This window comes from Eschrichtius robustus, chromosome 7 (genome assembly GCF_028021215.1).
Source record: "Eschrichtius robustus isolate mEscRob2 chromosome 7, mEscRob2.pri, whole genome shotgun sequence".
Lineage (NCBI taxonomy): Eukaryota > Metazoa > Chordata > Mammalia > Artiodactyla > Eschrichtiidae > Eschrichtius > Eschrichtius robustus.
The window spans coordinates 12,044,954-12,071,625 of NC_090830.1; the positions used below are offsets into that span (position 1 = coordinate 12,044,954).

The following is a 26,672-nucleotide window of genomic DNA, read 5'->3' on the forward strand; positions in this document are numbered from 1 at the left end:
TCCTGACATATCTGGTCCATTTGCCCAGCTCTCTGATGGTGAGTTGGGGTCCACCTCAGCCTCTCAGTTACTAGCAGAGATCTGGTGGGGAGTGAGATGGACCCACCTGAGGACCTGAACCTGGTGTGTTCTCCCCATGGAGGCGGGAAGCAGAGGAGGGCAGGGATGCCCTGATACTATGGCCTAAGGAGTCTGTGCTCTGACCTATAGGACCAGCCACTCCTCCCCAGAGAGAGAAGTGGTAAGAGATGGGTGAGAGGCACTGTGTTACCCCTTCATGGGGAGGAGAGCTGACTTCTCCGCCGTGAGTAGTAGGTAGGATGGGCGGGACACACAAAGCTAAGGATCAGAAAGATGAAGGCAATCATTTGTGGCCACACACTAGTGGATGGTAGAGTCTGAATACAAACCCAGATTGGTGTGACTTAAAACCTTAGCCTTTGTGGGAATGGATCTCACTTCCACGATGCTTCCTTCATTGTGAAGACTCACTGGAATGTAATACATTCCTAGCGATGGGGGGGTGTGGGTCAGCTTTCTCTTATGTGTGTAGATGGCCAGGAATTTGATTGTGGATTCATAGACTAAAAAGAGGCAGAGGAGAGCCTGGAAAGTAGCCCCAGACTCAGAAGCAACCCCAAGCTTAAGAGGAGATGGGCCTGTGAGATTGTTTCCCAGTTCTCCATCCTTCGCTTTCTACCTTCACTCACTCTGAGATGCCTTGATGTGATGTGACAGCTCATTTCATGGGTCCCAGTAATAATTAATATGGAAAAAATCAATTGACTCGAAAAATTGGGAAACTGGCCTGTACCGTATATTATTATTTAGGAACGAGGTAGAAACAAAGCTAAAAGTGCCTGCCTGGGAAGAAAATTGGTCTCTCTTGTCTGGTACCTGGAGTTCTGCAGCTCTTGAATGAAGGGGAGGGGGTGGGTATTATTTATTATCACATGTACTTAAAGAAAAATAATTTGATCAGTGGCCATTCTAAGTGGTTTTTGTGTATCTTTCAGATGTCGCCCATTTAATGTGGTTTGAAAGACTCTATGTTTGGCTTCAGTGTTTTGAAAAATACATCTTGTACCCAGCAATCATTTTGAATGCCCTTACTACGGATGCATTTTCAATAAGCAATTACCGGAGACTTGGTACCCAGTAAGTGGATAACTGTTTATTTTCATCATGATTTGGATCACCACGTTTTCAAAATCTAGTGGGTTTTCTCTGAACGGGCTGCAGCAGAAGCCAACTTCTGTCTACTAATGATGGGCCACGTAGCAGTAAGCCATGGTGGTCTTTGGCTTACACTCGCTGGAGCTAGATGGTTATTGTAGAGGGACTGGGGTGCAAACGAAGTTAGATCTGCTTGGAGTGATCTTATGAATAAACGTCAGTAGATTTGAAAATCATCCTGCGAAAGCTTAGTCAGGAGCCTTAAGAAGATGACGGAAGTGCAGTGTGATTCCAGGGTTCCTGGCATTCCAGCCGTCGTGCTTAGAGCTTTATTATGAAGTGCTTCTAGCACTTCATGTAGCAAAGACTCGCGCATTTTGTGTTTGAGGGAGGGGGAACTTAATCACTGTTACTGCTCTCTTTGCATTTCTGAGGAAAAGCCTCATAATTTAAAAAAATGGACCACAGAGAGACTTCATGTCATCAAGATGCCCGTTTTTGCAAAGCATTAACAGCGTATAGCTGAGTTAGTGGTTTCATATTTTAAAAGGAACTCTGAAATTACAAACGGAAACCTACTTGATAATTTGTGGATGCGTTGTTCTGACAAAAGGTTGACATTTCTGTTCAAATAAGTTAATAAAGGAGGATGACGTGAAAGAGATTCCTTCCCAGATTTGCATATGAGTCACTTTGCTTAAACGTTATGTGCCCAAGTCAACCCTGATTCATAATCCCAAGCATGCCTACTCTTCCTTTTGGGCTATGATGAGGACAAATTAATTAATATTTGCCCAAGATTGAGCAAACTCAGGTAAAAGGCACGTGAATTCTCGGTTGGACCTTGAGTAGATTCATAGTCACACGAAGCAGACACTAAACAAAATGACCCTATAACCTTCCTGTCTTTATCAGACTCTGCCTTCCTTCCAGTCTAGAACTGTTTCAGTCAGACCGGGGCAAGAAGTCCATGCCCTTTGGTATTTAAAATCCTAGACTTCAGATCCAGGGATGAAAATTAGTCTCACTGGATAAAGAAGGCAGGTGATGAGATTACAGACCTCTTGTATACTTTGGGTAGGGCCCCATCCATGAGCTAACCCTACCTCTAGAACATTGAGTGCTTTTCTAGTAAGCAGGTGTTTCCAGTGTGGTACCATCTTGGCTGACCCCATGATGACATTCTGAAACAAGGCAGATCCCCAATTTTCAGAACAAGGACTCACAGTCAGAACCAAAGCAGTCACACATGTACCAGTGCTGCCCTGGGAGAGCGAGCTAAAGGATTGAAAGTCCTCGCTTCCTAACATTAGGACTAGGACTTCAAGCTAAGCCTGCCAGTTGAGGCCAAGCAGCTCTGGCTGTTGGCAGAGAATGGATGCATGGGTTGGGAATCACGCAGAGTCAGATAAACAGTTCAGAGAGAGTCTACTTTGAAGTAAGATTAATCTCTATCCCCTGTCATTTTTTCCCAGACACTGAAGTCAGAAAGTAGCACCTTAACCATGTACCTCCAAATTATCTTAATTTGATGATACTAACAGAATTCTTTTTCTTGGAGCCCAAAGTTGATAATTCCTTTATATTCTTGAGGCATCCATCTGACGACTTAAAAAAAATCTTTCAAGATTTCAAGCACCCCACTAGACCAGCTGTTCTCAGACAGGATGGCAGGAGGCCATATGTCAGCATCACCTAGAGACCAGTTTCAAACTGTGTAAGCCCAGCCCACACCCTGCCCTCATTGAGACCCATGGTACCAGATAGTGAACTCTTCAATGACAGGCACTGTTTCTTATTCAGCTTTTAGTACCATCGGTCCAGTAAGTGGTAGAAGGATGGATGGATGGATGGATGAATGGATGGATGGATGAATGGATGGATGGATGATTGAGTGGGGGGCTGGTAAATGATGAGTGGGTGCATCATGATAATTGGTTAGGTATTTATATTTCCCAGCCTGATCTAAAAGGATGCTTTGCACCTGTCCCAGACCATTGTTTTCCCGGATTGCTACCTAATCCTTTATAAGACCTTTAGCTAAGCCTCCAACAATCTATGAATCATTGAATGTAACCATTACCGTTGCAATGTTATAAAAGCCATAAACGTCACTCCTTAAGATCTCTCTTAGCCTTCACCAGTCATCATTAATAAACATAAAATGAATGCTATCCATTTTAGTCATAGTCACGGAAAACAAAGTTTAGAGTTGAGCCTCATCTAGATTTGACCTGAATAACCCGGAAAGTCACTGATCTCCTTTGAAAACCAGAATATTCCTAGTCTTGGGACACCTTATCATTGGGATCCCCCCAAGGGCTCTGGCTATGCCACAGGGATTCTTGTACCCTAGGCTGTTGTCAAAGGTGAGTGGACCTGAAGTCATGTTTTCATACTGACTTTTCAGCACGGGCATTAGTTGTCCAGTGGAAAAGGAAAGGGTCATGGAGCAGTGCTCAGCCTCGCTGCAGGAACAGAGGTTGCTAAAGGTCTTACCGCTCTCCCCAAACCTGCATGTAATCAAGGGCTAGTTTTTCTCAGAAGCCAAGTCTAAGCCCATCACACAGGGCTTTGACCAAACCTCGTCAGATGCATCCTGGGACAGGGTGGAATCAACTGCAACACTAGGTCTGAAGGCACATAAATATCAGATTGGGGCTTCCCTGGTGGCGCAGTGGTTGAGAATCCACCTGCCAATGCAGGGGACACGGGTTCGAGCCCTGGTCTGGGAAGATCCCGCATGCCGCGGAGCAACTAGGCCCGTGAGCCACAACTACTGAGCCTGCGCGTCTGGAGCCTGTGCTCCGCAACAAGAGAGGCCGCGGCAGTGAGAGGCCCACGCACCGCGATGAAGAGTGGCCCCCGCTTGCCGCAACTAGAGAAAGCCCTCGCACAGAAACGAGGACCCAACACACCCAAAGATAAATAAATAAATAAATAAATTTATTAAAAAAAAAAAATCAGATTGAGGCCAATGGAATTGCTAACATTAGATCTTCTTGATGACAAAAATTACAGTTTTGTATTCGATAGATGCCAAGACTTGGGAAACACGTTTTGAATGCCCCAGTCCTGAGACAGGATATTATTAATGCTGATAAGGGTCTAGAGCTCAGGATCCCTCTAGGATTAGGGAAATTCAGGCCTGCCTCCTCACCCCCATTTTCTGTACTTAGGGAAAGAAAACCTCTCTTTGTGATAAACAGCAAAATCCTACTGTACAGCACAGGGAACTGTATTCACTATCCTGTGATAAACCATAAAGGAAAAGAATGTGAAAAAGAATACATATATGTATAACTGAATCACTTTGCTGTACAGCAGAAACTAACACAACATTGTAAATCAACTGTACTTCAATAAAATTAAAAAGAAAAAAGGAAACCTCTCTTTCAAGTGCAACTGTTCCCTGGAAAGTATTGCCACTTTTGTCTTTCTTTTTTGAGTTCCCAAATAGGATGTTCTAACTGAGGGGATTCTGGCTAAAATGTGCAAGGCCTTCTTTCAGAAAGACCCCCTCAAGGTGGCAGTGGCTTGCTCTGTCCAGCTGTTCTGAGCACTAATCAGTTGCCTTCCCATCTCAAGGTGGGTAGATTATTGGCCTCACTGTCTGCTAGAATTGCACACATGGCACATGCTTCTGACACGTGTTAATAACCCGACTCCCTAGACAGGAGCATTCAGGGGTTCAGTCCTCACAGCAAAGTCCTGCTGTTTCTCTGCCGGGCTGCCTCTGTCGTGCTCCTTAACTCAAAAGGCCTGTGTCATGGGGGCCCGTGTCATGTTGATGATGTAATTTTCAGTGGAAAAAAAGGGAGATCAGAAAGCTTATGTTTACAAAGACAACAAATACGGTGGAAAACATTGGAAGTGAATGTGTAAAGTAAAAATGGCATTATTGAGATAGTGGGATTTTTTCCCTCTTTTCAGAATTCAATATTAGCTGTTGTCACGTCATTGATTCGGTGAGATTCTTTTGTCATAGAAAGGCTTACACTGAGCAGTTGCTGACAGGGGCAGCCTGCTGTGTTGTCTCACTTGCCACCAAGCTCCCTGTGGAACCTGGCCGTGCAGTAGTCCTTCAGATAAGCTCCAAGGGGAGCTCTGTGTCCCGGATTGCAGAGTTCCGGGGATGACAGTTAAGCTGACTCTAGTGGCAGAGTCTGTGTTGGCGAGTCCCTTGGGATGGAGTTTCACTCCCAGCTCCTCCCTGTGTGAACTTTAGACTCAAACTCTGAGACGCAGTTTCCTCCTCTGTACAACGAGGACAATAAAGGGCCCACCATCTTGGCTTTTTGTAAAGCGCGTAACGCACAGTAAACGCTCAAGAAACGTGAGCCCTTGTCACTCCCCTGGTAAGGTACGGGCTGTCAAGTGATCGCTTCCTTTCTGTCCTTTTCAACAGCTGGGACATCTTCCTGATGGTCATCGCGGGCATGAAGCTGCTGCGGGCCTCTTTCTGTAACCCAGTTCACCAGTTTACCCACCTGGGCTTCACCGTCATCTTTTTCCATTTCGACTACAAAGACATTTCAGAGAGTTTCTTACTGGATTTCTTCATGGTGTCCATTTTATTCAGCAAGGCAAGTAAATCAGCTCTTTTCTTCCTTTCGATATGTAAAAGGTGCATTTCTCATCAAATGCTTTAAGAGTTTGAAACATTTTCTTTTAAAAACAATGAAGGCATGAATTTACATTGAATTACGTATGCGTGTCACGCTCCTGCTGCCACATGAGGAACATTCCCCATGGAATAGAAATATTCCATGTTATTTGCCAAAAATCACTAATTAAGATGAATTAGCCGTTTGTGTTGCTTGAAATTTTATGACCTTTGTCTCTGTTCACAATCTCATTATGGAACTTCCTAGATCTCAAAATGCTCTAGATTAAAGATTAGCCACCAGACTAATTTTTTTTTTTTTTTTAACTTAGCATTTTGCCTCTTGAGGTAAAGTTTGAGATGTGGGACCCGAGGGCCAGGTCCCTTGGAGTATTTTCTTTCCCTTGGCTTGTCTCAGGTCAAGATTTCATCAGTTGTAAATTCATCCATGGGCAGTGAGAAACCCTAATCACAATTCAGGCAAATATATGGGAATGCAATCTAACGTTTAACATGAGGGAGATAAAGTCCTTGGGATACTGGTCTGAGTGTACGTGTTCTGAGCACCGTGACAAAGCTGGGGTGTGTAAACAGAAATTGGAAAAAGAATTTGGGAAGCTCCTTCCTGATGCGCCCTGTTGAATACAGCAGCCATGGGTTTTCTGCCCTCGGATTGACTTAACCGTTCCCCCTTTTGGTTAATAATTTTTAGATTCTAAGGTTTTGTTTTTTTTTTCCTGAACTTCATTTTTTCACCCCTATTGATCATTTCTGTGAATTCCTCTCTTTATCACCTGTCCTTCACCTGGCTTCCTCTTTACTTGTTTTAAGTGACAAAAATTCAAATATTATAATTGTCATATTACTTCAGCAGCCCTCCCCTGTTTTCCCATCTTATGCCCAAGCTCTGGCTTTGGTCTTTTACCCACAAAGATTTGTTTTCTGTTTGTCTGAGTTCTGTTTGGTCGTGATAAGTTTATCCCATTTTTCTGGTGATTCAGATCACAGGCTTCCATAATCTGTTTTCCTTCATTATGTCTAAATGTCCGTGATCTCACATAATAAATGTAAAATTGTCTCCTATGATCTTGACAGCATTGATGAAGTTATAAATTATTTTACTACTCACAGTGGTAAAAGCTTATTATCAGGTGCAAAATGGACTGGAACAGATTGAATTCCTAACTCTGGCATTATTTACATGTTGACCTGGTAACATTTATATTCCTTTCTGAAACGCTGTCTCTTGTAAAACTGAAAATAATGATGCCAGTCTCACTTAGGCGTCAAGAGGATTGATCAACGTAAGTAGGAAAGAAGTTTTTAAGTAGCGTGTGCTTTCCAAATATGAGGCAGGACCTTTAAAGCCATTTTAAGTAGAAAAAGAGAAGTTACACCCTGTTCAGGACGTGAAGGAGTGCGGCTGCTTCTCTGCAGTGAACCGTCCGTGTCAGTAGCGTCCTGTGTACGTGAAAAGTGCCAGGTGAACAAAAGCAGAGCGGAGAGGGGTGAATGAAGTGAGTCTTCTAAGTGATTCCACATTGCAATAGAACAGGGATTCTCATGTGCTGGGGGGCAGGCAGCCTCCCCACTGAGCCGCCTGCCGGTCAGCTGGGAGCCAGTCACTGCTGAGACGTCTGGTAGGTGCAGGTGTCCAGATCAAGAGGCTTGCTGGACGCAGAGGAAGGATTTATGCAGAGCTGTTGTTCATTCTTCATGGCCACGAGGGCACTTTGTACCATCCTGAGCGTAATGAGTAGGGTGGGACCCGATGGGACATAATCCGAAACCAAATCCATAAAAACTCAGTGCTACAGGCATTTGAGTTTCACTTGCCATCATCTTTTTTAAAAATTTTATTTATTTATTTATTTATTCTTTTTTTGGCTGTGTTGGGTCTTCGTTTCTGTGCGAGGGCTTTCTCTAGTTGCGGCAAGCGGGGGCCACTCTTCATCGCGGTGCGCAGGCCTCTCACTATCGCGGCCTCTCTTGCTGCGGGGCACAGGCTCCAGACGCGCAGGCTCAGTAGTTGTGGCTCACGGGCCTAGTTGCTCCGTGGCATGCGGGATCTTCCCAGACCAGGGCGCGAACCCGTGTCCCCTGCATTAGCAGGCAGATTCTCAACCACTGCGCCACCAGGGAAGCCCACCATCATCTTTTTGAAGCACCAGTGAAAACACTAAAAATTTCAGGCAGAACCAGCGTGACAGTGTTCCTTTTTCCCCTAATTGAGAGAGCATTAGCACGTGTCATTTGAATAGTCAGCTTTTAGGCTGGGAAAAATAGCTGAGTCTAAAAGAAAACAACAACAACAACAACAACAAGTGAGACAAAAGCTAAAAAAAATCAGCATACTGTATAGCAAGTCAGTCCTGACACATCCCTGACTCCGTCTGTGCCTGCTCACTCTTCATCTTGACAGAGCTGGTAGCAGGGCATTTTCTGGAATGAGAAACCAGATCTGATTCCGACAAAAAAATACAGTTAAAGAAAGAGACAGCATTTGAGGTCTTCTGGGAAAGAAAAGCCTGTAGACAGAAAATGGTGGCAATGAGGAAGGTGACAGTTAATGTTTCTTGTAAAGATCCTGCCGGCTTACCCCAACTGCTGCTTCCTGTTCATTCTCCTCATTTTAAGACATCTTTTTAAAAATTGTCTCTATTAACTTATTTCCTAGAGGCTTTCTAGACCTCCAATATTTTTAACCTCTTTATTGGAGTATAATTGCTTTACAATGGTGTGTTAGTTTCTGCTTTATAACAAAGTGGATCAGCTATACGTATACATATATCCCCATATCCCCTCCCTCTTGCGTCTCCCTCCCACCCTCCCTATCCCACCCCTCTAGGTGGTCACAAAGCACCGAGCTGATCTCCCTGTGCTATGCGGCTGCTTCCCACTAGCTATCTGTTTTACATGTGGTAGTGTATATATGTCCGTGCCACTCTCTCACTTCGTCCCAGCTTACCCTTCTCCCTCCCCGTGTCCTCAAGTCCACTCTCTATGTCTGCGTCTTTATTCCTGTTCTGCCCCTATGTTCTTCAGAACCATTTTTTTTTTTTAAGATTCCATATATATGTGATAGCATAGGGTATTTGTTTTTCTCTTTCTGACTTACTTCACTCTGTATGACAGACTCTAGGTCCATCCACCTCACTACAAATAACTCAATTTCGTTTCTTTTTATGGCTGAGTAATATTCCATTGTATATATGTGCCACATCTTCTTTATCCATTCATCTGTTGATGGACACTTAGGTTGCTTCCATGTGCTGGATATTGTAAATAGAGCTGCAGTGAACATTGTGGTACATGACTCTTTTTGAATTATGGTTTTCTCAGGGTATATGCCCAGTAGTGGGATTGCTGGGTCGTATGGTAGTTCTATTTTTAGTTCTTTAAGGAACCTCCATACTGTTCTCCATAGTGGCTGTACCAATTTACATTCCCACCAACAGTGCAAGAGGGTTCCCTTTTCTCCACACCCTCTCCAGCATTTATTGTTTGTAGATTTTTTGATGATGGCCATTCTGACTGGAGTGAGGTGATACCTCATTGTAGTTTTGATTTGCATTTCTCTAATGATTAGTGATGTTGAGCATCCTTTCATGTGTTTGTTGGCAAAGTATATCTTCTTTGGAGAAATGTCTGTTTAGGTCTTCTGCCCATTTTTGGGTTGGGTTGTTTGTTTTTTTGATATCGAGCTGCATGAGCTGCTTGTATATTTTGGAGATTAGTTCTTTGTCAGTTGCTTCATTTTCAAATATTTTCTCCCACTCTGAGGGTTGTCTTTTCGTCTTGTTTATGGTTTCCTTTGCTGTGCAAAAGCTTTTAAGTTTCATTAGGTCCCATTTGTTTATTTTTGTTTTTATTTCCATTTCTCTAGGAGGTGGGTCAAAAAGGATCTTGCTGTGATTTTTGTCATAGAGGGTTCTGCCTATGTTTTCCTCTAAGAGTTTTATAGTGTCTGGCCATACATTTAGGTCTTTAATCCATTTTGAGTTTATTTTTGTGTATGGTATTAGGGAGTGTTCTAATTTCATTCTTTTACATGTAGCTGTCCAGTTTTCCCAGCCCCACTTATTGAAGAGGCTGTCTTTTCTCCATTGTATATTCTTGTCTCCTTTATCAAAAATAAGTTGACCATTTGTGCATGGGTTTATCTCTGGGCTTCCTATCCTGTTCCATTGATCTATGTTTCTGTTTTTGTGCCAGTACCATACTGTCTTGATGACTGTAGCTTTGTAGTATAGTCTGAAGTCTGGGAGCCTGATTCCTCCAGCTCTGTTTTTCTTTCTCAAGATTGCTTTGGCCTCTGGGGTCTTTTGTGTTTCCATACAAATTGTGAAATTTTTTGTTCTAGTTCTGTGAAAAATGCCATTGGTAGTTTGATAGGGATTGCATTGAATCTGTAGATTGCTTTGTGTAGTATAGTCATGTTCAGAATGTTGAATCTTCCAACCCAAGAACATGGTATATCTCTCCGCCTGTTTGTATCATCTTTAATTTCTTTCATCAGTGTCTTACGGTTTTCTGCATACAGGTCTTTTGTCTCCCTAGGTAGGTTTATTCCTAGGTATTTTATTCTTTTTGTTGCAATGGTAAATGGAAGTGTTTCCTTAATTTCTCTTTCAGATTTTTCATCATCATTAGTATATAGGAATGCAAGAGATTTCTGTGCATTAATTTTGTATCCTGCTACTTTACCAAATTCATTGATTAGCTCTAATAGTTTTCTGGTAGCATCTTTAGGATTCTCTATGCATAGTATCACATCATCTACAAACAGTGACAGCTTTACTTCTTCTTTTCTGATTTGGATTCCTTTCATTTCTTTTTCTTCTCTGATTGCTGTGGCTAAAACTTCCAAAACTATGTTGAATAATAGTGGTGAGAGTGGACAACCTTGTCTTGTTCCTGATCTTACAGGAAATGGTTTCAGTTTTTCACCATTGAGAACAATGTTGGCTGTGGGCTTGTCATATATGGCCTTTATTATGTTGAGGTAAGTTCCCTCTATGCCCACTTTCTGGAGGGTTTTTATCATAAATGGGTGTTGAATTTTGTCAAAAGGTTTTTCTGCATCTATTGAGATGATCATATGGTCTTTCTCCTTCAATTTGTTAATATGGTGTATCACATTGATTGATTTGCGTAGAAACCTCCAATATTGTTTGTGAGGGAAAACTGCTCTTTAGGGGTGTTCGTTGCATGATATGAAATTTTGTTTGTTCAGTAGACTCATCAGAGTCCTGCTTTTGACATGTCCTCTCATTTATCGCTGCCAAATCCCTAAGCTCTTTCCCCAGCCTGGCCCCTATTCTGCTAAATAGCAAAACCATTGTTATCCTGGCAGCCCACCTCACAGAAGGGCTGCAAGATGAATGCAGAGACCTTGGAAGGGCTCCAGCTTCCTTGGGAGAAAGGAGCTGCGTGAATAGTGGACTCATTATTATTGCTATGTCAGTTGCCCCTAATCCTTCAGGCTTTACGGGTGGAAAGAAAGACAGGATGAGATTACAGAGAGATGATCTGCAGAGTGAGATCAAAGCACCGAGGTCCAGAAGATGAAATAGATGGCTTCCAGAGGGCCTGCCTGTGTGTTATTCTCTCCCTCCCCGAATCCGTGAATCCCCCCTGAGGTCTGGAAGATGAATGTTGGCTGGTCTCCTCAGTCTGCCAGATCTAGTGAAAAATGGGACGTCATGAGTTCTGGGCCAGAGCACAATAGGAAGGATTTAGTGCAGCCCATGCATTGACACAAAGGGTGGGACATTCCTAGTGGCTAGGCTGAGGGCTGGGGGGAGGCAGAGGGAAAGAAGCATCCCTGCAGATCCCATCCCGAGACGCGTGATGCTCCAACCACACACCCCATGCGACTCAGCACCTTTAAGGAGTCAGGCCCATCCGTCCTCCCTCCCTCAGCCTCTCAATCCCTTTCCTCTCTCTCTTCTGCCCCATTGTTACGGACCAGGGTTCTTAGCCTCCTTAGTCAGTAGAAATTGATGGAGGCCGGACAGGAAATTCAGGCAAGGCTTTACTGGGGCCTCTGCTACAGCAGGGAGGAGCGAGAACAAACAACAGGTTCCCTTGCTTGTTCACTCCCTCAGGGGGGTGGGGCGAGCTGGTTCCTTACATGGGGTGAGGGCAGGGGTGCGTCCAGGGCTCGGGCCGGAGGGGTGGCTTAGGTGATTTGCCCACCCCTTTGGTGGTGTTGTGTGCAGGGATCCTGCGCAGTACCTTGATTTTGCTCCCAGCTCTTCAGAAGTGGCAGTTGGGCTTTTTGGTCTCTTCATATCTTGTTGTACAGAATTTGCCCCAACTGCCTATGCACGCAGTTATTTTTTAGTCTCTTATAGTTTCTTGGTATTTTGTTGCTTGAGGGGATGTTTGTCCAGGTGCAAACCCTGCAGCAAAGTGTCCCAGGTCCCAGGTCCTAGCCGTCACCATCAGTCATTCTTCTCTTTTAAGAACCAACTAATGTAATGAACCTGTAACATTTCTGATATGCCTGGGTCTTTGGGGGACAGTAAGACATGCTCCAAGTAAGAATATGTGGTCGTGACAGGAACCAAGGTGACAAAGGTTTCACGCTCTCCCACTGGTCCTGAAAAAGTTCTCAGAAACCATCTTGTCTTGAAATTTTTAGTAATTTTTAGTTGGAGAAGCAGGACTTGAAATAATCCTGCCAGAGGATCATTCTGCCAGCATTTCCAGAATGTGTTACCTGTGAAATTCTGCAGGCCATTAGTTCAACGTGGGAGCTAGCACTTTTACCATTTATGAAATTAAAATTAATGGGTGCGGTGGTTTTTACATAAAGCTGTGTGAATGATGGCCCCAGAGCCACGATGAGAAGGGACAAATCTAGGAGGTGTTTAGGAGGCAGAGCTGATAACATTTAGTGACTGTGAGGGTGCTGGGGGAAGTGGGGAATAGGAGGCAGAGCCACGTCTGGGAGAGCTCACGTCGCGTCCTCCAGTGACTCGGTGGTGTCATTAATGAGGGCCAGGAAAAAAAGACATTTTGGGGAAAAAAATGTCGGTTTTAGATGTGTTGAATTGTGGAATGAGACGTGACAGGGACCAACGTAAAGACCTAGGGACAGGATGTTTTCCCATTTAAATATTTTACTTTACCTAAGTGCTATAAATGTAGGATCAGTTTAATAAAGTTAGAAACACAATGGAAAATACAGAGAAAGTCCATCTTTATACACACCCCTCACTCCTTAACCCCTTTCTCTCCCTAATGATAACCATTGTAACTATTACAGAATAATTCCTTCTACTCTGTTTTCCTATGTATTCACACACACACTCACACACACACACACACACCCCCCATACACACACAAAACGTAAGATATTAATAGGTCATTCTTTACACATGTTTACTTCCTTTTTTGCTTAAAAATATCTTAGAGAACTTCCACGACAGTACGTGTAATATTGCCTCTTCCTTTTGACACCTGCATAGTATTCCATAGTAATAATTGGACTAGCCATTCCCCTACTGATAAACATTTAGTTTGTTTCCAATTTTTTTCCCTGTGGTAGCTGGGATTTCTGTGTTCACAAACTCCAGAAACCCAAATGAAACTGGCTTAATGAAAAAGGGGGATTTAACGGTTCACATAACTGATGGGATGATTCAGAGGCTTAAACGATGGCATTGAAGTTCTGTGTTTATTTCTCCTTCTCTCCCCTGCTGGCTTCATTCTTAGATTGGTTCTGTATGTATAGACTCCCTCCAGCTAATAATCCCAGAAAGAAGAGAAAGTTTCTTTCCTGATGGTTTTAGCCGAAGTCCTGGGGAGCATCTCATTGACTCCTTTTGTGTCATGTGTCCATTGAGTAACTAGGCAAGAGGGACACAAGCCCTCTAGTCAATGAGGCCTGGCTCTTGTCTAACCACACTATAGGGACAGCGGGTCAGAGAGGGAAGAAAGGGAGGGCAGACCAGAAGTGTCAGACGCTGGTGCGCATGAGTGTTTCAGGAACACAGATTCCTGTGATAGGAATTGTTGGGTGGACAAGATGTACACGATAGGGTCTCCATAGAGAATCCTTCCAAAAGACATGTTGCTTCCAACAAGGATGGCCAGCATTTAAGACCCAGGTAGAGGAGGAGGAAAAGTGACTCGTGAGACAAGGTAAAGTACAGTAAAATAGGAAGAAAGAAAAGAAATGGCTTCAAGAAGGAGGGAGTGGTCAACAATATCGGCAGCTTCACGGAAGTCAAAGTGCCCTTGGTAGAGTGGGCCCTCCGTGTCTGTTTGTAAATGACCAAGTATATTCATTGACCACAGGTCAGTGTATTTAAATGTGGGTATTTGGGGGAGCTTTATAGTACGCTATTCAGTGGAGCTGTATTTAAGGGAAAATTCTGCAGTCACAACCACTTTCAGGCTGTTAATGTTTTATCAGCTTAGAAGAGGTGGATGGCTTTAGACATGCCATTCTCGTTATGTTTAGAAGGTTTAGTCCACTGCCCTTGCCAGGAATAAACATGCCATATATGTGTGATGTGAAGGGCCACAGTACAATGTTTACTTAATGCCACCATCTCTAGGTTTGAAATGCAGGGCTTGACACTTAATACAAGAATTGAGTTCTTAGGCATCTCCAGCCAGGAAATTATGGACAGCAGAAGTTATTTTCTATGGGGCCATTCACCTTAGCATGGCTTCCCTCTGCCCACTCTGAGTTTTCGGAGGGTGACATCTGCGCGCACCTCCTCCACAGGGTCGTGATGTGGGCTAGTTCCTATCCTGAAATTAAGTGGTGGATGTAACATCTCTCCATTATCTTTCTGGTTCAGTAATGTTGACAGAGACTCCATTTTCCATTTTCAGTTTATTTGTAGGTCCCTTTCCCTCGCTGAGTTGAAGAATGGACTTATCAAGTTTATTGACCTTTTTCATAATTCTAGAATTTTCAGTAAGGTTGTCTCACAGTTTTCTCTCAACTAGATAAAACTCACTCCCTCACTCCATCAGCTCTTTCAAGGCTTTGCTCAGATTTGACCTTCTCAGTCAGACCTACCCTGACCACCCAGTTTTCATATCGCAACTTGCCCCTTCTCTGCCCTCCACCCAGCTTCCCCATCTTTTCACACTGCACTGTATTACCTTTCTGCTGTGCCGTCATCACCTTCTAACATACTCTCTCCTTGACTTGTTTTTCATTTGATTGTCTCTCCCACCAGATTGTGAGTTCCATGAGGACAGAGATCTTTGTCTGTTTACTGGTATGTCCTAATTTCCAGAACACCGTAGGAAGACAATAAGCCTCTGTGGAATGTTCAATGGTGCTGTTTTGCATGGACAGGTTAGAAACTTACCCAAAGTCACTCACTCACAGAGCCATACTTGAACTTGATCCTATTCCCAGTCTGCCCAAGCCCAGGCGTAAAAACTGGCTTGCAGAAAGTTCACAGAACCACTGCAGGAACCTAGCACACCTTCCAGGCTCTCAGGGACCCATGTTCACTTGTAGTTGCCACCAGGATGGTGCAGGAGAGAAATTTCACAGGCTCTGCACTCTGTCCAGAAACGAAGAACACATTCCAGTGTGTCTGTGTTCCCGAGAAGATTGGAAACTCCTCGAATGGTGGGACCACGGGTGTGCTTATTTATTGCCCACCTGCTGCAACATCCAACAAAATGCAGGGTCCTGGTTAGGGTTAGGGTTAGGATTGGGTCACCCTAATTCCATTCATATTAATTAAATTCAGTTGAAAGATGGAAAAACTGGCTTGTGAGAAATGAAGTCTGAGCTTGGCTGTGGTGGTTGGATGATGTTTTATTATCCTAGAGAGATGATGGTTCACAGCAGGGACAGGGGAGCCCATGGGGGGAGGGGTGGTTTTAGATTGAGCATACGGGTCACTTGGCGTTCCCTCCTTGGGCTTTCCATGGTGTGTGTTTTGATTTTCTTGGCTTCTCATAAATCTTGTTTGGCTGCCTCACTGCTGCCTGCTGCCCCGTTCACAGTGGAGGACTTAACACATGGCCGGCAGAGCTGACTCTTCCGCTGTGAGTGTGTTGCTCTGTGCTCTGTAATCAGCCGAGCCCCTTTTGCAAAACTCAGAGGGGAAAACACAATCTGCTTCTAGCTGCAGGTCTACCCCAGTGGTGACAAGCTGATGTCATCCAATTGGCCAGCTCACGGCGTGTAGCCACCGCTGTGACGCCACTTTTAACTGTGTCGTGTAATAGCTGAGAAGTGCCTGAACAGCCCCAAGCATCCTTTAGTCAAGATTTATAGCCTAACTCATCAACTTCCTTGTCTTCCACTCCCCAGGACAACACCCACATACCAGGGCCATGGGTTTCCCTTAACTCAAACCATGCAAGTTACCGTAATTCATCTCCTGGGAAGGGACGGAGGCCTGAAGTGAATGCTAGCAGCTTCTCTGCATCTCAGCCTTCAAAGTGAGGATCTGTTTTTCCTTCCCATTTAGGACATCAAGGCTGGTATGCAAGAGTTATATCTTTTTTTTTTTTCTTCATGTTTCCTTTTTTCTCATGCCAAAGTATAGAATAATAAATACATGGATTTAGTCATGTTGTTCAAACAGCAGCATAGTCCTGTGTGTCCCTGCTAATATGTCAAAGAAGTTTTTATGGGCTCTCATGTTTTAAAAAGTCTACAGCTTTCGCTGTAGAATCGAAGGGCCACTGCTGATGAATCTTCAGAGAAGAGGGCAGTGGTGTGTGTTTGAGGCACACAAAAGCTACATGAGTGGCTTCAGGGAATTTAGTAGAAATGATAAATCTAGACCCTCTTCACTGAAAGAATTTGAAAACCTTCCTTTCTCAGCAATGAGGAAGCCCTCCTTAAAGGACTTCCTGAAGACAGAGCTCGATTCGGTTACAAGCCAGGGCGACATCTTCCTGACAAGGCTAACAACTGGCGTTTGCTCTCCTTTACTGACTGGAGGCTTCCGGTTCTACAGGATTTACAGACATGAACCTGGAGATTCCAAACAGTGTCCTTTACCAGGGGTTCATATTTCGGACAAGATCTTCGAGGTCATAGACTTTCTCATTCCTTCTTTCCTTTTGCTACCAGTTGTGGAAGTACCGTGAGTGGACCAAACCATGGTGCTTCTGCCTCAGTTGCAGAAAGGTGGTCAGCGACACTGAGATGGTTACTATCTTAAAATATCCATCGAGAGAAAAAGGGGAAATACCACCTTTGTCAGGAAAATCAGTGGCAGTTGCAAAGATCTGGCATGTAAATGAGAATCAGGAAGTAACAAGAAAAATTCCATTGACCCCCCCCCCCCCCATGTCCACTATAGCCTATGAGTTGAGTTAGTAAGACACTTGAGGCTTTCTTTTACTCATTGTTTCACTTTCTGAAGAACACTTACTGCACTTACATCTACTACGTGCCTATATTACTTACCTGCTAGAAGATAACTGTACAACTATAACTAATACAGTATCGCTAACAATGAGCATACTCTTCAATGGAAGATGTGGGAGAGAAAAACATAAAAACTACTTTTGAAACAATGTCGTAAGGGCAATAAATAAAATAATCTATATTTATCGAGCGCTTATTATATGTTTGGTCCTGAGCTAAAAACCTAACATGGATTGTTTCATTGACTCTTCACAATCAATTTCTGAGATAGGTACCATTACCATAGTTACTCTGCAGATGAGAGAACTAAGGCTCACAGGAGTATAACTTGTCCAAGATCACACAAGTAGTGAGAGGCAGAGCTGGGATGAGAACCTTGGTCTAACTCCAAAGCTTAGTCTTATAACCAGGATGCTGTACTACTTTCCATGCGGTAGGAAGTTATAAGCCAAATATTATGGGTTCTCCAGAAGGAGCAACTAATTAGGGCAGTAAAGGGAAGAGTAGCAGGAAAAACTTTGAACTACTTTTTAATTCCATTTTATTTCTTCTACTGACGAATTATTTATGTCTCTTTTTTAAAAGTCATTGCAATTATATTAAGAATATAAAACTTAAATTCAGCAGAATCTACCTTCAAATTATATTATACCATCGCTTGTCTAGTTTCCTCCCTGGCATCCTTGGTGTTATTGTCATATACTTTATTTTAACATATACTAAAAACACATAATACGTTGTTACTATTTTTGCTTTAGAGCAAAATTGCTCTTCTAGGGTACTTGAAAATAAGAAAAAATGATTTATTGTCACCTTTCATTTCTGATGCTCTATTTATTTGTGTAGATCCAAATTTCCAACCTGTATCGTCTTTCTTCTGCCTGAACTTCCTGAACAATTTCTGTAGTGTAGGTCTATTGTCAGTGAATTCTGTCAGTTTTGTTTGCCCAAGAAAGTATTTCTCTCTCATTTTTGAAAGATATTTTCACTGGGTATAGAATTCTATGTTGACAGTTCCTGCCCCCACCCCCTTTTAGCACTTTCAAAATGTCTCTCCATCATCTTCTGGCTTACAGAAAGTCTTCTGTAATTTTACTTTTGTTCTTCTCTGTGTAATGTGCCTTTTTGGGGGGCTGCCTTCAAGATTTTCTCTTTGTCTTTTGTTTTTAGCAATCTGATTATTATATGCCTAGTGTTGGGTAGGTTTTGTTGTTGTTATTTGTTTGTTTATTGTTTGTTTGGGTATTTATCTTCCTTGGTGTTATCTGACCTTCTTGAGTCTGTGGCTTGGTGTCTGTCATTATTTTGGAAATTTCTTGCCCATTATATCTTCAAACATATCTTTGTCCTGTCCTCTCTTTCTGAGGTTCAAAATATACATACGTTAGTTTGATATTGTTATATATCTCTTGGATACTCAGTAATGTTTTCTTTTTTAAGTTCACTCAGTTTTATATTTGTGTTTCAATTTAGGTCATTTTTCTTCATCTGTCTTCAAGTTCATTAATTCTTTCCTCAACTGTGTTAGTATGACAAGCCTGCTGAAAACATTCTGTATCTCTCCTGTGTGTTTTCCATTTCTATCATTTCCATTTGAGTCTTTCTTTTATACTTTCCACCTCTCTGCTGAAATTTTCCATCTAATCTTTCATATTGTGTACCTGTTCCATTAGAGCCCATAACATATGAATCAAAGTTATTTTAATTTCTGTCAGATAGTTCCAACATGCGTTTCACATCTGAGTCTAGCTCTGACTGTTGCTTTGTCTTTTAGGAGTCTTTTTCTTCTTGCCTTTTCATATGCCTCATAATTTTTTGTTGAAAGCTGGACTTCTTGTGGAGGGCCATAGAGTATAAAGCAAATAGCTTTTATGCCTGGAACCAGGCATGCCTTTCCTTCTGCTAGATTTTCAGCGCAGGGTTTGAGTTAACATAGTTAGGAGATGGGCCAGGTTGGGGGTTTGTTATTGCCATGGTTACCCTCAAGGTACCACAGGCTTCAGAACTCCTGAAGGGATACCTTGTGTTTAGGTTGGCAGTTGGCTTCCAGAGCGATGTCTGCTCAATGCTCAGCCCTACACCCATGCTGCTCCTCATTGTGTCTCTTCACATGTGCTTGTGCCTTTCCTGTTCCTCTCCTATCAGCATCTGGTTTTACTTTTCACTTGCAACTTGTTAGCTTGGTGGCAGGGGGAGAAGGTGGAAGGGGAGGACATTCTCTGTTTTCTAATTAAACCTCAGTCTTAGGCCTTCGCCCTGTCCCTGTGTCCTTCTCAGTTCTCCTCATCCTCCTCCAGCTGCAGTTGGGTCCAGCAGGTACTCCTGCCCCTTCCTCAGGAGTGGGGTTTTTGTTGCTGTTGTGTCGTTCCCTTCCCCCAGCTGCAGTGAGTCTTCACCAATGCCCTGGAGATGACAGCGTTTGCTGACCTTTCCTCTGTAGACTGAAATATGTGTCCCGTAAGAGAGGTCGGGGGAAAGGGTGTAGCAGAGTTTTGTGCTCCTCCGTGTGTCTGCTGTTTGCTTCCTTCAGGTCTGTACCACATCAGACACTTCCTTAGGGTTCCCTCCGACCTCTTCTGTGAGCACCCAGGGGAGTGCATGGAGAAACAGCCTGCAATTTCTATAGCCCCCAGGAGGCTTCCTGGTGTCCTATGAGCCCACACTTGACTATCACCAAAATTCATCAGCTCTTTTGGACAAACTCTTCCTACCGGTTTCTGGTGACGTCTGCCCCAGGTGAGGGAGTACTTACCTCCTTTCTCCCTGAAGGTGCTTGTCTGTCCTTAGATTGTGGGCCAGCTGGCTTCTCTACAGCCCAGTTCTCCAATGGGTTAAAAAAGCAGTCATGAATTTGAAGTTTGTCTGGCTTTTTCTCATTGTAAGGGTGGGAAGAATGCTCTTTTCAGCTTTCTGTGTCCAAGAGGAGAAACCAGAAGCTCTTTGAACTACTTTTTAATTTTACATGAAATTTTGATAAATTTGGTATATTAGAACGTTTTGATGGCAAGTGACAAAAGCTCAACTTAAAGTTGGACTGTATTGCTTTACATAACTAGGATGCCTGAGAGTAGATCTCATTTGAGATGGGGCCATACCTAGAGCAAACTATCTTTTTGTACGCTCTCTTTCCTACTTATTTTTGCCTGATTTTGCTTGGGGTCGTTCTCCATTACAAGGAACAAGATAGCTCCCAGGAACCCCACCTTCATATAGCAATGCTGGTGGAATTAACATCCTGTACCTGTATCCATGTACCTGTAGGTACCTGTACCTACATCCTGTTGTCTGTATCACGAACTGTGCTTACCCCTGCATCAGTTATCATGGACAGAGGGGGATGTCATGACCGTCCCAGTGTAGACCATGTGCCCACCCAGTGATCAAAGTCAGGGGAATACACTGTGTTAACAGCCACTGCACTGGCTTTGTATGATCTCTTAGATAAGTGTGTGAAATTTTCTTCAGCAGTGGTTTTAAATTAATTTTTGCAACCTAGATGTCTATCAGTAGTATAATGATTCAGTAGATTGGCCAAACAATGGAATATTATGCAGTTAATTAGATGTGAGGGAGAGCAGTTTATACCAACACTGAACAATGCCCATGATCTATGAAATAGAAAAATCAAGTTTCAGAACACTGTATATTGCTAATTCAATTTAAATAAAAAGACACACACACACACACACACACTCGCATGCATATATTGCACAGGTGCATGTACTGCACAGGTGCATGTGCAGAATAGTCCAAGTCCTGGAAGTTAGGTCAGAATGAGGTGGATTACAAGAACTTTCACTTTACAATTTAAGCAATTCTGAATTATCTGGTGTTTTTAAAGTGAGTTTGTATTATTATATTTGTATAAAAATCAATAAATTTAAAAAGTTTAGGTGCTTAAAGCAGAGAGCTACTGTTATTTGGAACACCACTGTATGAATCACCTTATTTCTATGTGTATTAGATGGATGAAGTGTTTTTACAAATATAAAATCTCAGGAGAGTACATGAGGTAGATATCCAGGAGGTGTGGGAGGGATGGGATATCCGATTAGGAGGACCTTCAGGGAAGATGGAGAAAAAGCTGCTTCGTAGCTACAGATATCAGCATTACTTGTTTCTCTTACTAAAATGCTACATGGGTAAAAGCAGCAGCTTGATAGGAGGCTTATGAACTTGGCTGTCATACGCACTTCCTAAAAACTGCATTTGTCACCCTTAGGGTTATAATGAATCTTCGAGAGGGAAGAAGCCCCCAAAAACAGAATCTAGAAAGCTGCCTTTTCCCCATAGGGAAGAGAAAGCTAAACAAAAGCCAAAACAAAGATGGGAGACTATCCTACATACAGTAATTGGATGAAAGCTAACATAAGGAATTTAGAGGACTAAGGAGCTGAAAAGGAAGGCAGAATGTGTATATTAACTGTATTGTTTCTACCACTTCACTCCAAACTCCATTTGAGCAAGATGCTTAAAGAACAAAAGGTAACCCTCTCTCCCTGGTTACTTTTATCATCTCCTGTTTCTTCTGTGTTGAAGTCCACCCTTGCCTCCTTCCCCAGTGACCCACCTCCCCACACACCTGAGCCAGTACCCCTCTGTCTACCACAAGCAGAAACACACACACAGGTGCAACATTAAATTTAATTCCCAATTCTCAGGGGTCTTGACAAGATTTTTAGTTTTGTGCATTTCCACCTCTCGGTAGATTGTAAAGTTTAAATGCGAAGTGGTGACTTCATTTGCATTTATGGATACCCTAATTAGTGGTTATGAAATATGAGCCTAACTAATATTTTCTGTCATGTTCTCCTCGGGGTCTGAATTTGTTTTGCTGCATAAAGCTGGCTAATCAAAGAATCGGGCCTGTTGCATTTCCCTTTATTAGCTGTGCATTCATTTGCCTAAGTAGCCTACACCTGCTGAGTACACATCCCTGTATCATCCCTGTTTCTCTTCTTAGTTATTAAGTGCAATTATCCAAATTGCACTTCACAGGTGATAACTTATTATCCCAGGTTCCTTTCTCTTTCCTTAGATTTTTTTTTTTAATTTTATGTATTTATTTATGGCTGTGTTGGGTCTTCGTTTCTGTGCGAGGGCTTTCTCTAGTTGCGGCAGGTGGGGGGCACTCCTCATCGCGGTGCGCAGGCCTCTCACTATCGCGGTCTCTCTTGTTGCGGAGCACAGGCTCCAGACGCGCAGGCTCAGTAGTTGTGGCTCACGGGCCCAGTTGCTCCGTGGCATGTGGGATCCTCCCAGACCAGGGCTCGAACCCGTGTCCCCTGCATTGGCAGGCAGATTCTCAACCACTGCGCCACCAGGGAAGCCCTCTTTCCTTAGATTTTCGTCTCCCTTAATGGTTCTACTTTCACTTTTCTGTTGTAGGTTAATCAAATTCATCTTGCTTGATACATCTTGCCTGAATAATCCTGAACTTTTACATTTTACTATTAAATGTGGTGTGTACTTCAATATAGCACTGCTACCTTTTAGCAGTTGAAGAAGAACGTTTATGTTACTAGGTTGCAGGGGATTTTTATGAGCGAGTGCATAATTCCTGCATCAGTTGAGCATGATATGGTTTTTCTTTTTTTTACTTTCTTATTTCTGTGAATTGTATTGACATTTTTTCTAATAAACCATTATATGATGAACCGCATTTGGTCATGATGTATTTTTATATATTTGTAGATTCATTTCATAAATATTTTATTGAGGAGTTCTGCATTTACATGAATAGATCAGAATGTCTGTATGTTCTTTTCTGACAATATTCATTTTTTGTAAATAAAAAATTGACTGCCAATATAAACCGTGAAGTTTTTCTAAGATGCACATTTTAAGGCTATGTCTTTTACTCTACAAATTGCGTTAGCTGAGTCCCACAGGTTGTGATTGGTATTACTGCTTTTCATTGTCTTTCATTTTAAAGCATTTCCTAATTTTGATTATCATTTATTCTTAGTTAATTCAGTGTCATTTTTGTTGTTATTATATCTGAATGCAAAGTTTGTGGTTGCTGCTGCTATTGTTATTTTGCTGTCTTTTTATTATTGTCTTCTAACTTAATTGCAAAGCAGTTTGCATGATATCAATTCTTAGCATCGGTTAAGACTTCTTTTTAGTTTAGTAAGTCATCAATTCTTGTAAATGTCCATATGCTTGAAAGTTATATTCTTTCTCTTTTGGTTGGCTGCAAGGTTCTAATGCACATATCTCTTAGATAAAGCTTGTAAATTCTGTTGGTCAAATATTTTATATCTTTATTAATCTATGGTCTAACCAAACCATCATTTTCTGAGATGCCTGTCTTGAAACCTCCCCCTATGATGTAGATTGGTTAATCTTCCCTTGTAATTCTGTCCATTTTTACTTTAGATATTTTGAGACTGTATGATTAAGTACATACATTCCAATTATTTTATCTTCTGGTGACTCTTTACTTTCATCATTATGTACTGCTTTTTATCCTTTTCCGGTAAAATTCTATTTTGTCTAATATTAATGTAGGTAAGCAAGCTTTCTTTTGATTAAGATTTACCTGCCATATATTCTTTTCATTCTGTCACCTAAAACTTTCTAGGTCATTTTAATATTTCTTATAAAAGCATTTAGCACAATTTTTCTTTTTAATACAGACTGAGAATCTCTACATTTTAATAGACAAACTTTATCCATTTACGTTACTCTGATTACTGATATGTTTATACTTTTTTCTATCATGATATTTTGCTTTCTACTTACAGTGCTTTTTTCTTTGTCCCCCCCCACCCCTTCTTTTTTGCCTTCCACTGAATTGAATAGATTTTATTTGATCTCTTCTTTCCCTCTCGTACTTTGGAAATCGAGTATTATATTTCTGGTCCTTTAGTGCCATGAATCTCAATGTGTGGTCCCCAGACGGGCATCTTCAGCATCACCTGGGAGGTTATTCTTGGGCTGCATCCTAAACTTACTGAATCAGAACCTCTGCAAGTAGGAACCAGAATCTTTTATTTACAAGCTCTCCAGGTGATTCTGATGCACATTGAAGTTTGAAAACTTGAGTGATTTAGTGGTTACTCAAATGATTAATAAGCACATTTGATTAGCATATGAAGGTTTTTCAATGCAGTTCTTTTCTTTTCTTTTTGGCGTTTAATGGGAGGTCTACATATTCTGGTTGTGGAAGTGTCCCTGAAGACGATTTATGCAAGAAAGTTTTGTCATCCTTCACTACTTTTAATATTAGTCTCTCAATTTTGTGTTCCTGCTCTTTTGGAATAGTCTACATTTAAACTCCACTCCCCGACATCACAATGGCTTTGGCACGTTGTGGATGATAGATTTTTATCTACTCTACACCAGGCAGAAGGAAAACTTTTTTTGCTTTCTCCCAGCCCTGGTAGGTGGGCCTTTTCTAATTCACACCTTGGTGGGCATTGCTGCCCTTCAAGTCCATTAAAATCCAAGTCCTCAGCTCCTGCAGCCCATATCCATGCCTATGTCCTCTTGGGGTCATCATGGTGTCAGTTCAAACTTAGCATTCTCATTTAAAATTACCTCTTTGGTTTTGACTATTAGAGATTTTTCCTTCTTTGGAATTCAAATATTAATTATATTTTCTTACAATTTTTTAGATTATTTATGTTATTTTTACAGTGAGATGGTAGCCTTTCTGCCTTACCATGCTCCCTGAAGCCCATCAATACTTTGCTAAACCGTGTGTTATATAATAGGCTCCCAGCACACATTGTGTATTGAGACAGAATCCATTTCTCACCTTCTGAAATACGATTGTGTAACCACTGCCTGAATATGTTTAACTTATACAATTCTAGCTCATACTGTCAGCCCCATTTGAGAATATTTACGTTTTAAAGCTAATACCCCCAAATTTATCATCTTTGCTGTTATCAACCAGTTATTCTATAAAGTAGTGCTTCCCCTTCCCTAAAAAGTGCTATCCCACTTTTGAAATGTCACTAGCTTTACTTTTTCCATTCCTTCTCGAACATTTTTTTTACTCCCCACATCCCTACCTGTGCATCGAAATGTCTGATAGTTTTCCCCAATTCTGTTGTTCCTACCTTTCAGTCCCTCAGCTGGGCTCCCACCTGAATTCATCAGCTTGTTCCCCCCTTGAACCTGCAAACGTCTTCGCATTTGTTTACCTCCTTTCCAAGCACTCTGGTCTCTGCTCCCTCAGAGTTCTCTCTCGTTTTGAACTCAATTTACCTTTAATCCAATAGCCAGTCTCTGGGACTCCTTTCAGCCTTGCCTGCCTCTTCAAGTTCAAACACTGATAATCACAAGTTGCATATTTTTCCGAGAAAAAAAAAAAAACAACTCACTGACTTTGACGACAAAATGCAACCAAAAAAAAAAAAAGTGGCAAATGATAGAACTAATCTGGGAGACTAGTGAGGCTGGAGCAATAGGGTAAAAGGTAGTGATTGGGATTGGGAGGGAAAATTACACTTTAATCAAATGGAATAGCATATGGGCAGCTCCCTAAGACAATGCCCAATATAAGAGCATTAAATAAATGGTGAGTTATTTCATTGGCGCAGGGGGGAGGAAGTCCCCAGAGAAAAGCTGGCCTGTGCTTTCTTTCAGAATGTATCAATATTAGCAAGGAAATGTGTTAGGCTCATCCTTTTTTTTTTTTTTTTTGATTGTTATTTATTTATTTATTTTTTTAAACATCTTTATTGAAGTATAATTGCCTTACAATGGTGTGTTAAATTCTGCTTTATAACAAAGTGAATCAGTTATACATATACAATATGTTCCCATTTCTCTTCCCTCTTGCATCTCCCTCCCTCCCACCCTCCCCATCCCACCCCTCTAGGTGGTCACAAAGCACCGAGCTGATCTCCCTGTGCTATGCGGCTGCTTCCCACTAGTTATCTATTTTACATTTGGTAGTGTATATATGTCCATGACACTCTCTTACCCTGTCACATCTCACCCCACCCCCTCCCCATATCCTCAAGTCCATTCTCTAGTAGGTCTGTGTCTTTATTCCCGTCTTGCCACTAGGTTCTTCATGGCCTTTTTTTTTTTTTTTTCCCTTAGATTCCGTATATATGTGTTAGCATACTGTATTTGTTTTTCTCTTTCTGACTTACTTCACTCTGTATGACAGACTCTAACTCCATCCACCTCATTACAAATACCTCCATTTCATTTCTTTTTATGGCTGAGTAATATTCCATTGTATATATGTGCCACATCTTCTTTATCCATTCATCTGTCGATGGACATTTAGGTTGCTTCCATGTCCTGGCTATTGTAAATAGAGCTGCAATGAACATTTTGGTACATGACTCTTTTTTTTTTTAATTTTTTTAATGAGTTTTTTTTTTTTTTTTTTTTTTGACCAGTATTCTTTATTTATTTATGGCTGTGATGGGTCTTCGTTTCTGTGCGAGGGCTTTTTCTAGTTGCAGCAAGTGGGGGCCACTCTTCATCGTGGTGCGCGGGCCTCTCATTATCGCGGCCTCTCTTGTTGCGGAGTACAGGCT

General features: G+C 42.1%; 1 protein-coding gene across 6 annotated transcripts in view; it reads left to right on the top strand.

Moving 5' to 3' along the window:
- PCNX2 (pecanex 2) overlaps positions 1 to 26,672 on the top strand; it is a 302,749-nt gene that overhangs the window by 156,290 nt on the left and 119,787 nt on the right. For all 6 annotated transcript variants that reach the window (XM_068547604.1, XM_068547601.1, XM_068547603.1 and 3 more), the window contains 2 exons: positions 1,017 to 1,158; positions 5,585 to 5,762. In XM_068547604.1, the coding sequence (XP_068403705.1) occupies positions 1,017 to 1,158; positions 5,585 to 5,762 (320 nt within the window). The remainder of the gene's footprint in view (positions 1 to 1,016; positions 1,159 to 5,584; positions 5,763 to 26,672) is intronic.